We start from the raw sequence: 14653 nt of genomic DNA on the forward strand, positions 1-14653 counted from the left end.
ATTAAGTAACATTTTTGTTCTTTATCTTGTTCTTTTTTCGATTTAGTCATTTATGTTATAAAATGTCAACAATGTTATCTTTTTTTATCAGAACAAAATAAAAAAGTTCATCAAACTCATAAACAAGCTCAAATCTTCATCATACAAACATAACAACTCAAATTTCATTGAAAAATGTCATAAAAAGGATAACAATGTTGATATTTTCTAACATAAATGATTAAATAGGGAAAAGAAAGAGAAAAAAGGACGAAATTGTTACCTGATTGTAACATAAAGGATGAAATCGAAAAAATAAAAAGATAAAGTACGAAAGTATTACTTGAAATTAAGTTAATGGACAAAATGAGTAATTTTGCCTTTTTTAAAGAAGGGCATACCTCAATACTAGAGCATTTATAAAGAGATGGTTATAAATCACATTAACAAGAATTAAATTCACGATCTTATGAATGAGTTAACTCTTTAGCAACTGAATCAACTTTTATTAACTTGAACATAATACTATTTTTATTTAGCAACACAATTCTTATTTTATTTAATATCTTTCTTCTTCTTTTTTTATAAAATTTTATCTAATAACTCATGTTATATTATAAAAATATTACAACAACAATCAAAATTTATCTCACTAATTAAGTTCGGTTACATGGCTCAAATTATGTTATAATGTTTTATTATAAATCATATCTAGATCTCACTCATTAATCTTCAAATTTCTTTCAATAATTTCTCTTACAGTTTTTTTAGGTTTCTCTTTGTCTCGAATGATCTGTGTATCCTCTATCCGATCAACTCTAATTACTACTTTTCATAAAAATAAAATAAAAAATACGCACATTTTTTTAAAAGAAACGAATATTTGTCTTGTATTTTAAATAGGCTATTTTGTCGTATCATGCTTTCAAATGATCAAACCCATACATAAAGTATAAGCTTATAACAGGCTACAAACTAAGCTTAAACCTTAATTTTTTAAACAAACCATGCTTTGGCCAATTGGCCTTGCAAAACACAACTTAACTCAGTCTATTTCCACCCTTAATTACCCACACACACAATATATTAACTTAGTCTATATATTAATTTTGGGAAATATGAAGCATATACTTGAAAATGGTACTACACTCTCTTTTAGGCATGATGTTTGGATATTTTGTCAAAAAAAAATGATGTTTGGATAGTGAATGTTCCCCTTAAAGTTGTACTCCCTGCATTGTAAGTTACCTATACTCAAAATATGAAGTGGGCATTTTCATGGAGGAGGCTTTGTTTGTGTGGGAGGAGGAGGTTTTAGATCATTTCCTTCAAATATTGGAATCGTTTTCTTCCTCAAATCGGCAGGATGAATGGCGGTGACATATCTATAGTACAAGTTTGTTTTCAATTACTTCAATTTTATGTGTCCCCGCATACAAATAGATCATGGAGAAATTCTAACATGGTCACATGACCAAATAAAAAGTGTTTGGTCACACACACGTAAAGAAATATTTTTTCAATAGTAAAGAGGAAATTGATAAAAAAAAATGAATGAATATTTTAAGGACCATCTTTTTATGTGTGTGTGTCCAAACATTATTGATTTGGTCTTGTGACCATGGAAAAATACCTCCTAGATCATGGGCACATGTCAGTTCCAGCGGAGATATGTGGTAATAATAATAATATTATTTGGGCCACTTAAGATGATTGTTTTCTCTTGGAAAATGATGTTTGTGAGTGAGTGAGTTTGGCCCTTAGTTTCATTCCTTGTATTAGAAAGTATGTTGGTTTTTATTTGATTCAAAAACATTGAAGTAGAATTTGTGTACCTGGGCAGCTCTTAGGATCTTATCTTTACAATCATGTCTAGGTTACATAATTTGGAACTTTGGATTCAGAAACTGATTGGTGTTTCTGAAAACTGCATGCTTTTAACTTGTGAATCATTTCACTCTTTGAAGTGAATCATTTCACACGGTCAAGGAAAAAGTGTGAATCGTTGCCTTTAAGTAGTGAATTGTTTCACTCATATTTTGAAGAAAAAAAACATTTTGCTAAAAGATTGAATGAATGGCTTTATACCACCAGAGAGATTTTGTGAATTCTTTCGCTTAAATGATTGAATCCTTTCACTCTTTCTTTGATATCACTTTTTATAACTATATTTTCTCACCACTTTTCAAACACCTATATAGCTAAATGATGGTAGGTTTAGCAAAAGTGTACTAAGCTATAATCAATAAAATTTACATAAGTTCGCATCTGCAAGGATCGTGAAATTCTGACATAACTACGTGTTGGATTAGGATTATTTACCTTAGGAGGTTGCAGCACTTTTCAAACACCCATAGAAGGTGGCGATGAAAGTTTTTCTTCCGTCATTATTTCATTAGTGAAAAACTATGTAGTCGAATTACGTGCTCTGATATGTAACACTAAGGTCGGGGGTTTATCGTTTGATTTATGTTTACTTGGAGTTAAGGTTTTTTTTGAACTTTTGATCTATTTTTCCAATGTTGTTGAGAACTTGACTTGTTTCACTTTTTTTTTTTGTGTGAAATTGTTGAACTATTCCGCTGCTGATTTATGATCTTTGTTTTATAAAATGGTGAACTATTGAGTAAATTTAGCACCTGTATGATTAATAAATTCTTTTTATTTATTAAAATAAAATCGGGGTCTTAGGGTGTTACACTAAGTGGTGCAGAACCTGAGGTCAAATGTGTGTTATAAGGGGAAAATGCAGTTGTTGCATTATCTGCATATGTAGATGCATTAGTTTGAAGGTATGTCACCATTTTTGTTGGCATACTAAAATGCAGGAAAAACAATAGTATCATTAAAGAAATCGATTACTTACAAGTTATACATCACTGTCCATGATTTTTTAAAATAAAATGATAAAATTGACAAATTTTTAAAAAAGGCAATTTTTTGGTTTTTCAGGCAACAAAGGCAATTCTTGATACACACATAAGGGCAGTAAAACGTGATTGGTCGTTTGAGAATAATATAAGTAGTGTGTTGTGGACAATAGTTTCAGATAAAGAAATTATATTTGTACAACCATTTTGTGACAACTTTCATGACAACTTTCTCTCTTATACTTTCATTATGTTTTTACTTTCTCTCTCTATTGCTTTGGTTTTTGTGTCAATACCTACTTTTCTTTGTAAATTTATAGTTGTCCCAAAAGTTGTCACATAAATGGTTGTTCAAATAACACACCTCTTTCAGATAATGCATATATTTAAATTCCTTGTTGTTTGCTCAAGAAGGGTGCTATTTCTAATCAAAGAAGCTATGGCAAAAGAAAAATGCCCCACATAAAAGTTTATGGGAAGCACAACGACAAAATTTACATGGTATGTGTGCTGAGTACCACGTCACAAAAGAAGAAAAATGAAAATCAAATCAAATGAAGAAGACTAGGTAGCGAAAAAATTATCCTTTTAGTAAAAAAAAAAAAAATGCCAAATACCATCAGTAAAAAAAATTTGGAAAGAAAGAACCATCGGTAATACTTAAAAGTTGGATATTCGTAAGAAGTTTGTTTTAAGTTTTTTTATTATAAATTGGTCATTTAAGCCATACAATATCTACATTATTATTCTATTTTAATCAAACTTAGTTAAAAATGTTATGTAGATGTTTCATGTTAAGTTGGTAGATCTAAATTCACTTTTCTCAAAACTAGAGTTCATATATGTATTATTCAATCATGATTTGAACCAAAATCGATCGATTACTTGATTTATTACGTTGTTTGTAAATATTTATTTATAAAATTAGGCTTGAATTCAAAAACAATAAAAAGAAAATATGTGTGAGTAATGATGTTGGATGTCATAAGTATTTTTGGACCTACCACCTCAAATGTTAATTGGTCCATACACTTTTTAACGAACTTAACCAAAAGAAAGGTTTATTGTGTAGATATTTCATGACTTAAATGACAAATTTATAACAACAAAAAAAACTTGGAGGACCAATTTATACAAAAAAAAAGCTTAAGTACTAACTTGTTCTAAACATCTAACTTAAAACGCCGTATGAGTTATTTGGCCAAATAAAAGTTAGTCACGGTGGTACATTTAGAGCATCAAAGATAAGCACCAGAGGCGGAGTAAGAAATTTAAAGTCAAGGGAACCGAATACAACAGACACTTTTTTTTAGCGAACAAGGAACATAATTTGATTTAAAATTAATTTTATAAATGCAAAAGATATATAAGAAACCCTAAACTAATATTTTTCTTGTTTCTTAAAGAAATTTATAACTTTATTCAATATAAGGGGCATTAATAAGAGAACGACAACTGTTTAGGATAAATGTGTTTTTAGCGAAAATAATAGCTAAAAAAATAGAAAAATAATAGTGCATACGTTCTAGGTTAAATGTGTTTTTTTGCAAATGACGAATTGTTCAGGATAACATGAGTTTGATTCTTAAGTAGAATAATTCTTGACCAAATTTTACTTAACTCTCTGCTGAACTCTGAATCACAACGACCCCTTAACTTTGAGAATCAAGGGGTTAATACAAAAAGAGAACGACAATTGACTAAATAGAAAACTTTTATGCAAGTGTTAGAGACATGAGATTTTTATCACTAGAGAATAAATCCATCAAGGACTAATTATATTATAATCCCCTTTTTTTATGTTAGGTTTTAATTTGCTCATTTTTTTGCCTTAAAATAGTCTTTATTTTGCGAAGCTATATCAGTGTAGTTCATTCCATTTAAAATATGATGTCAAAAGGACCATATGATATAATTTAAAATACTATAACATATAAAACTAATGATATTAGTTGTCAATTAATCTAATAATATGGTAAACATTTTAATTAGATTCATTGAAGGGACCATAGCCTAATATATACCTTATGAAACCTTCTAATATAGTTTAATTGTAGTATATAAAAAAAATATTGAAAATGTAGGGGGGACCATGGCCTCCAAAGGCCCCCCTCTCCCTCCGCCATTGATAAGCACCTATCACAAACGTGTTCAGATGGATATATTTTTATTTTTTTTAGGTGAAATCGATCTTATGACTTATGTATGCACGATATTTATTTGCATTCTTTAATATTCATATCTAATAATACTTAATCTTTTTGACGCATTGATTCTTAACTATTTAACTAAATAGATTCTACCAATAAATTTAGTTTTAATTATAACTCATCAATCAATCAATACTAAAGTAACCTCATATAAGACTATGTGCAATGGGCTTATTGAATCTGACATTAAACAACAAAAACCAGTCCAATGGAGTGTTGAAGGTGTGTTGAAGGATCTGCTGGATGAGAGAGATGATGAACCGGTTAAACAAAAATTAACCTGCCATCCGATGCCACGTGGCGCGCTTGCATTGGACCGAACTGGCGCGTGTAGAACACGCGCAGACAGCAGCGTGTGAGCTGCAGACCGGATGAGAGAGGATCTGGTTTTTGGATGACGTTGCAGACGTGGCGCTTTCTGATTGGTCCGACAGATTGTTATCCTTTTAATTATTTAATTCAACAATTTCGTTGAAAAATATTTTTTTTTTAAAAAAAATACCAAAATTCATGATTTTTTTCCTCTATAAATAGAGACTTGGTTCATTTGATTTGGACACAGAAAAAAACCAAGTTTTGTTCACTATCTTCATCTTATTATTATCTTTCTATTAGCAAACTAAGTGAAGTTTTAATCTTCTTTTTTGTGAAATGGATCCCAATAATAACCCTTTCAACAGCCAAAACTATTCTAATTTCCCATTTAACTACGAAAATCCCAACAATCATCCAAATCCAAATCTATTTTTCAACCAACGTCCTCAAAACATACCTCAAAACGTACCTAATTTTGGTTTTACACCAAATTTCAACCAGTCATCCTCTGTTCCAAACTTTCATGGATATTATGGATCTATGATGAGATATCCATCTCAAACACCCCCGTTTCATGGTTATATGCCAATGGAGAATGAAAATTTTCCCAGTGGTAGTGCATCTCAATATCCTGAATTTTCAACACAAATAACTCCTGGTGGCATGGCAGTTGCTGATGAAGGCACTCCAGAAGATTCAACTCCTAAGAGCAAGAAAAGTAAGGAACCAGCATGGAACACTCAACAAAATTTGGTGCTAATTAGTGCATGGATTAAATATGGAACAATCAGTGTTGTTGGGAGAAACCAGAGAGGAGAAACATATTGGGGTAAAATTGCTGAGTATTGTAATGAGTATTGCTCATTTGATTCTCCCCGTGATCTAGTTGCATGCCGAAACCGTTTTAATTACATGAACAAAGTAATAAATAAATGGGTTGGTGCTTATGATGCCGCTAAGCGTTTGCAAGGAAGCGGTTGGTCGGAAGATGATGTGGAGGCAAAAGCCCAGGAATTATATGCATGTGGGAAGAATGTTCAATTTACTTTAAAGGAAGAATGGCGCGCTCTCCGTGATCAACCACGTTATGTTAGTCAAGTAGGAGGAAATGTTGGCTCAGGAAGTAGTGGATCTAAGAGATCTCACGAGGACTCTGTAGGATCTAGTGCTCGTCCAATGGGTAGGGAGGCAGCTAAAAAAAAAGGAAAAAAGCAAAGCAAGGACGTTGCCTTGGAGGAGGTGAAAAATGAGTGGGTTCAATTCAAAGAAATGAAGGTGCAAGAGATTGAACACTTGAAAGAGTACACTGCAGAAATGAAAGAGAACACTGCAGTGCAACAAGAGAAAAACAGATTGAAGAAAATGAAATTGTACGTAAAGTTAAGTTCCCAAGAGCATCTCAATGACAAGAAAAAAGAAATGTTGGAAAACTTGGAGCGTGAGCTGTATGGAAATTAATTTCACTGTAATATTTGTTTGTATTCGGTCAAAATTGTCAGTGTTGTCTAGTCCCCAATGTTTACTTTAAAAAATTGTCAGTGTTATCTAGTCCCCAATGTTTACTTTAAATAATTGTCAGTGTTATCTAGTCCCCAATGTTTACTTTAAATAATTGTCAGTGTTGTCTAGTCCCCAATGTTTACTTTAAATAATTATGCATACTAGCATACGTGACTTTAATTTCACAGAGCCCATGGTATTCCTCACTATTTGCTTTACACATACTATGCATACTTGAATTTAATTTCACAGCCCATGGTATTCCAAACTAGTTGTTTTACACATACTATGCATACGTGACTTTAATTTCACAGCCCATTGTATTCCTCACTAGTTGCTTTACACATACTATGCATACGTGACTTTAATTATCATCACTGTCCACCACACATATTCTATATATAGGGACTCAGATCTACTTCCAATATCACAAAAAATTATCATATTTACTTCCAATATCACAAATTGCATTCAGATCTACTTCCAATATCACAAATCTTATTCATATCTACTTCCAATATCACCAAAAATTATCAATGGATCCTTATGATTTCACAGCCTACTTCAAAAAACGTGATGTTGAAGACACTTATATCGTCAACCGATTTATTCAGCGTCGAAAACAAATAGAGGAAGGTAGTGGATCTTGTAGTAGAAAATATTTAAATAGAGATCATTCAGCGGCAAACCAAAGACTCATTGACGACTACTTTGCCAATGAGCCTACATATGACGATGCAATGTTTCGTCGTCGGTTCCGGATGCAAAAACATGTTTTCCTTCGAATCGTTGGAGACCTTTCAAGTAGCGATAACTATTTCACCCAGTGAGTTGATGCCACTGACAAAGAAGGTATATCACCCTTAGCAAAATGTACAACAGCAATGCGAATGTTAGCATACGGTGTGGCAGCAGATGCGGTCGATGAATACATCAAAATAGGAGGTACTACAACATTGGAGTGCTTATGTAGATTCTGTAAAGGAATCATACGATTGTATGAGGAAGTGTACCTGAGAGCACCAACCCAAGATGACCTTCAAAGAATACTACATGTTAGTGAAATGCGGGGGTTCCCAGGGATGATCGGGAGTATTGACTGCATGCATTGGGAGTGGAAAAATTGTCCTAAAGCATGGGAAGGTCAATTTACTAGGGGGGATAAGGGAACCACCACAATTATTCTTGAAGCAGTTGCATCTCATGATCTATGGATCTGGCATGCCTTTTTTGGATGTCCAGGAACGTTGAACGATATCAACGTTCTAGACCGGTCACCGGTGTTTGATGATGTGGAACAGGGAAAGGCTCCAAGGGTGAATTTCTTTGTGAATCAACGTCCCTATAATATGGCATACTATCTAGCTGATGGTATCTACCCTTCTTATCCAACTTTCGTCAAATCGATTAGACTTCCTCAAAGTGAACCCGATAAGTTATTTGCAAAACAACAGGAGAGCTGTAGGAAGGACATCGAACGTGCTTTTGGAGTGCTTCAAGCTCGATTTAAAATCATCCGTGAACCAGCTCGCTTGTGGGACATAGCCGATTTGGGTATCATCATGAGGTCATGCATCATATTACATAATATGATTGTTGAGGATGAACGAGATACATATGCTCAACGTTGGACCGATTTTGAGCAATCTGAGGGAAGTGGATCTAGTACACCGCAACCATACTCAACCGAGGTGTTACCCACTTTTGCAAATCATGTGCGTGCTAGATCCGAGTTGCGTGATCCAAATGTTCATCACGAATTGCAAGCAGATCTAGTGAAGCACATATGGACAAAGTTTGGAATGTTTCGTGATTGAAGATGATTTGTATCGTACTAAATAAATTACTTGTGTGTTGTGTGCTTTTTTTTTCCTTGCATTTTAATCTATTTGTGCGTTGCGTGCTTAGTTTGTTCTATTGCATTTTAAGTTAAGAAAATAAAATAAATTATTTAAATAAATTTTGTTTTTACAAAAAAAAAATGTTAAGTGTTTCTTTATTTTAATTTAATTATAATCGATAATTGTAATTTTATGTAATTATAAAAACAAAAATATAAAATTAAATAAGAATAAGAAATAAAAGGTGGTGGGGTAGAGTGTTGAATGAAAAAAAACCATTGGAGAGGTTAAAGTTGAATGAGTGTTGAATTAAGAGAGAGAAAATGATGTGGAGTGTTGGGAATTGAAAAAGTGGGTGTTGAAGGTTGTTTAATGTTGGTGACCATTGTAAATGGTAGTGAGAAAATAGAGTGGCCAGAGGAGCATACAACCTCTCTATCTTCTTTTTCCTTCCAACACAAATCTCTTTTTTTTTTTCTTACGGAATTAAGCATTGATTTTTCTGACATTCAATGAAATGTGACTGATAAGATCAATGCTTAATAGAAGAACTCCCTCCTCACAAGAGGTGATCCAATTCTTTCAACAAAAAAAGAGATGGTCCAATCCAATTGTTCTCTCTTATATCAAAACAAAATCAAAAAAATTTGGAATGTCGTTCCTTGACTAAATATCGAGTCCCAACAAGATCTAAAATTTTGAAATTCTAACACAGTTGTGTCTGTGAGTTCTTTTAGCTGTAGTGGTTTCAAACACTCATTTAATAATAACCAAGGTTTTTTCCCTTATCTCTTAAAAAAAGGTTTTTTTTATCCCTAGTGTAACAACTACAAACCTTTCTTAGTCAGAGTTCAAAAAATGATTTATCAAATTGTGGAAGTCTTTTCCGTTAGATTTAAACACAAACAAATAATCCAAATCAACAACAACTTACTTAACTGAACCACACTCGAAACCGCACTCCATTAAACTAAACTATGTTGTTACAATACATTCATTAACCTATAAGAAAAATATGTAAAATCATTTAAGATATAGCAACAAAATCCTTCGAACTCTAACAAGAAACTTGCAACCTAAACAACAACAAAATAAATCAATCATTCGCTGTATGTTTAGATTGGTGGTGAATTTCACAATGGCAAAAGCACACTTTTGAGGTTCGATTACAATTACTATGATTTTATCAAACTCACCATGATTTCAAACATACACTAATTTCACTCACAATCATTGTTGTCAATTTTCTTCATTCTTGTTGTTGATATGGTCACCATTTTCGATGCTCTTCTCCAAGCAAACATCTTGGTCGTTGAAATTCTCAGATTCGCTATCACCAGCACCACTTCCCTCGGTCTCCAAGCATACAACACGTCGCCTCAAGTCACCCAATTCCCTTTCCATGAGAAAAATTATTTCCTTAAGTGTTAGATTTTGTTCTTCAAGATGTTTAATTTTCAAATCATGTTCATCAACCCTATTCTCCAAATTATGTTCATCAACACAACGTGTTGGATATATCATCTCAAAACTACTCAAATCATTGTTCTTCAAAAACCTCGTAGTCATTGTTTTCACCGACTTGGTCAGAGTTTTCTTTTTCCTTCCGGAGATGGATTAGGCCTATCATGGTGCCATATACGTCCACTCCCCACTTTTCCTTTGCCGTCTCCACGAGCACATTTGTTGACGGAGATAGTGTCGGAGTTGTTAGAATCGTCGGCATCACCGCACACGATGAGACCAAGGAAGCTATCCCGTCGAACTTCTTCGCACGGATTATGAACGATGTCGTGTTGTGGGGCGCAAACGGGGCAGAGAGACTTTCGGTGTTAGTAAACCTCCTCTTAGAGTAGTGAAACTGGCGAAAATTTCTTGTGAATCGGTTCATCTTCAATGAATCTTTTGGGTTTTCAAATGCGTCTGCATGACGTTTTTTGTTGCGTCTCTTGGGTGTGTTTATGTTCCGACCCAGATATCTGACTGGATCCAGATATCTTATCTGACCCGGATATCTGACTGGACCGATGGATGGTCGTTAAAAGTTGGAAGTTGGGAGAACACAATCGGATTTTCTAGCATGTAAGGTGGTTGGCGGTGGGACCAAGAAACATAGTTTTCCGGCAAGATCTGAAATTGGCCTGTCATTTCATTCAAAAAATAAAAGTCTTGACAATTATACAAGAAAGTTAGAAGAAGGAAAAAAAATTGGAAAATTTGATAGTACACTAGAAATTAAAAATAAAATTTGGAGTTTTATGAAAATAAGATAAGATAAAGATAAAAAGGTTTTAATTTTGTTGAGAATAAAAGATGTTATTGACAAGGAGTGAAGGGAAAATGGACTTTGTGAATATGTAACTGAAATTTGTGACTATTTTATGATTGAAGATTATCTTGAGATGATAAAGTGAGATAAGAGAGAGTGAGAAAAGATATAAGGGTTGAAATTTGAGTTTGAATGGGTTGAACGATTGAGATGAGATTGTGTTGTCATGTCAAGAATCGGGTTCATAAGGTTTGTGCAAAGTAGAAATTGGATGAAGTTTCATACAGTGACATGACTCGGTACTCGGTGATGTTCTTACAACTTTGTCAAATTGGTTTATGTGTTTTTTTCTTTTGTGAAATTATGTGTGTTTAATGGGTATAAATATAAATAAATAGAAGAGTGTGAGATGGCTACTTCTCTTTCAAGATAAAATATTCAATGTATTTTGCTTATATGGATTTCATTAACTTTATTTACATGTTGTATTCAATGTTTTGTCAAAAAATGAGAAAATAATAATATTCAATGATTATTTGGTGATTTATTTATTTTTGACAGCATATTTCTTTATATATTTTGTTTTTTATAAAGTAACTAGTAATTCATATATAGTATAAATAACTAAAAACTTAAAATGTATTGTTAAATATTCTTTTTTTTTATCTGTATAATTTAATAGAAAAAAGGGGAATGTATCAAGGATATAAATTCCTCTAATTTGTTTTTTTTTAAAGAATATGCCCTATTAGTACAAAATAATTTTAAAAGAGGCATCCCTTCAAAACAAAAAATTAAAGTGACATCCATTTTTTTCCTTCATATTTTACCACGTCACCCCTGTGGTTTATTGCGAAATTGATTGTAATTGCATGACATGAAAGAACAGTGGTCACATTGAATTTCAATGTAAAACTATTTACATTGACAATGTATGTCTATTCAACGGTGTAAATTAGTTTTACATTTGATATTTAATAAATTTAATATATTATTATTTTTAAATTGTATTTATAAAGTGACTTTACACTTCAAGATTAGAATTGGTCGGGAGAACTTCAGTTTTATTATTGGATGGAACAATTCATATACTTTACTTTTATCAAGATAAATTTTTTTTTGAAACCAGATTAATTTTATCAAAATATTGATGTATTTATCTATTTTATAAATATTAAGTGAAAGAAATTGACTTGAGGTTGATGCAAAATAAATTAGAGGATATAATCAATAAAAGTAATTAATTATTTTTTGAACTTTGATTGATCATATATTTTTAAAAAAATAATAATTTATTTTTTTTGAAGTAAAAAAAATCAATTATTATTTTAACTGACACTTATCAAGACAAACGGGGTGTGTGTGTGTGAGTTTGCTAACTTAGACCAATAAAATTAGACATATCATATTTTCGCATTTTTTTATGTTATTGTTACATATTAATTAATAAATAAATTTAGGAAAATATGATTCAAAATCAAACGAATCTAGCTTCTTGGATATCCAACAAACTCAAAATGATACAAAGTATTTAACTTCTTTTTTTTTTTTTTTGAGGGAAAAAAAAAAGTATTTAACTTAAAAACTCTGACCAGGGAAATAAATATGCATATTATATTTCATGAGTTTGATGATCTTGATGCTTGAGAATACATTGATGATGTAGAAACTCTACAAATCTAGAAAGATGTAAATGAAAAAAACAAACAACGATCACCCTTACAAACACCTCCAAAAAGTGTTAAGAGTTGTTGGTGATCATCGTCCCGGTCAAATATTTGGAAACACGCCGTTGACATGAGAACAAGATTATCCTTCAAAGACAATGCTATTGCTAATAACACAAGGGAAATGTTAACTAGTGCCCCCGGGGCACTGGTTAAGGAATCAAATGTCGAAAGTCTTGCCTCGGAACTTGTGTTGTCAACTCATCAAAAGCTTAAAAAGTGTTATTTTTACTTTGAATTTTCCTTTTTTAGTTTCCTTAACCAATGTCCCGGGGACACTCGTTAACATAACCCATAACATAATTATCTAAAAAATTGAGCCAAAAAATATCAATAGATCTATAATCGACATCTCGTCAATAGAAGCTATGAAAGAGAAGCTTTACTCAATTTGAAAAGAACGAAGTATGGACAATTGTTCCAAATCTTCAAAGTCAAACAATAGTAAGAGAAAGATGGGAATTAAGAAATAAGTTAGATGAAGAAGGAAAATGTAATTAAAAAAACATAGATGTGTTCCACTATGATATTATCAACAAGAAGATATCGATTATGATGAGACTTTTGCTTCAGCTATCAGGTCATAAGCAATAAGAATATTTTTGCATATGCATCTTATAAAAATGTCAAACTTTTCAAATAGACATCAAAAGTACTTATTTAAATAGAATCTTAAATAAGGAAGTCTATGTCCATCAATCTCATGTTTTGAAAACACAGGAAACCAAATCATGTTTTGAAAAACTTGTTTATTAATTTTTCAATTATATCATTTAACGACAAACAAATTAACAAATGTGTGAAGATTTTTTCAGTCTCATGCAAAGTGAATTTGAAATGAGCATGTTGGGAGAATTACTAGTTTTTCTTTACAAATTAAGCAAGAATCAAATCAAATTTTTATCCGTCAAGAAAAATGTAGGTCAATATGAAGCATACAAAGCGAATCTATATGGAGTGAATAGATTCCTCCAAAAATTATTTTTCAAAAGCGTGTTTTGAAAGCGAGTTAGTCTGGAGTGAATTTGACTATTGGAATATATACAACTAGTATGGACACCCGTGCCAAGCACGGGTTAAAAATTCGTCATACTTAAGGGAGGTGATATTGTGATGTATCAAATGTCATTTAAATCCAACATTAGATAAAATAGTCAATGTTGAACAACAAATAGGTGACAACTCATACTTAAGTCTTAAAATTTTGGATGAAGATGTAGTATTATTTTTACTTGTGTGGTTGCTCTTTCTCAATTGTATCAATCCACAACCGTGTTGGTTGTCCATAAGGCCTAATAGTTGTATGATGTCCCAGTTTAACATTGCAGGAGTGTTTCTTGGTGGTGGAACACGAACACAAAGAGTCTTACACTTAGTGGAGAGATGTTAATGTGTCAAGTGACTTAAAATTCCAGTGTATGCAAGAGTAGATATTGAACAAAATATAAGTAAGATGACTCATATATATATTGTTTTAAGATTTTGGATGATGATGTGATGTCAATCTCACTTGTGTGGTTGCTCTTAGCCTAGCATGATTATGCAACCTAATGCAGTCTACTATGGAAGTCCCAAGATTATTATATTTTGTTTTGTTAGTTTTTTGGTCTCATTAGATTAAATTTTTATCTTAAATTTTAGTTTTTGGATATCATTTGCTTTCATGTAAAAAAAATATTCTACCTCTGTTATTTTAATTTGCTTTACTTTTGGTCTTTCGTAGGATGTGACAATGAAATAGTGTAGATGTGTTTTGTTAATTTGACTGAGTCCTGTTCCGGGAGGTCTGACTACATAAATGAGCTATCATGACCCAGTCTATTTGTAAATGGGCTAGACATTTTAGAGTCTGACCCAACTGTTTATGCCATGGGTCAAGCCGTCTTATTTTTATTTTTTTGATTTATTCAATCTTTTTTATGTCTTTGTGATATATTAGTCA

The 14653-nt window shown here is 32.1% G+C and overlaps 1 protein-coding gene and 1 pseudogene across 1 annotated transcript; one reads left to right on the plus strand and one right to left on the minus strand.

Moving 5' to 3' along the window:
- Window positions 1-5710: 5710 nt before the first annotated feature.
- LOC146948687 (uncharacterized) lies at window positions 5711-6879 on the plus strand. Its single transcript, XM_085741464.1, has one exon. The coding sequence runs from the start codon at window positions 5711-5713 to the stop codon at window positions 6830-6832; it is 1122 nt and encodes a 373-aa protein (XP_085597590.1). The 3' UTR covers window positions 6833-6879.
- A 2881-nt stretch (window positions 6880-9760) lies between these two features.
- Window positions 9761-11310, minus strand: LOC146948688 (uncharacterized; annotated as a pseudogene).
- Window positions 11311-14653: the final 3343 nt, after the last annotated feature.

This window comes from Medicago sativa, chromosome 2 (assembly GCF_051527215.1).
Source record: "Medicago sativa cultivar Bolivia chromosome 2, Bolivia_mono, whole genome shotgun sequence".
In the NCBI taxonomy this organism is placed as follows: Eukaryota; Viridiplantae; Streptophyta; class Magnoliopsida; order Fabales; family Fabaceae; genus Medicago; species Medicago sativa.

What these genes read in the sequence shown, in the direction of transcription:
- LOC146948687 (XM_085741464.1), top strand. Translation starts at nt 5,711, where the DNA reads ATGGATCCCAATAATAACCCTTTCAACAGCCAAAACTATTCTAATTTC.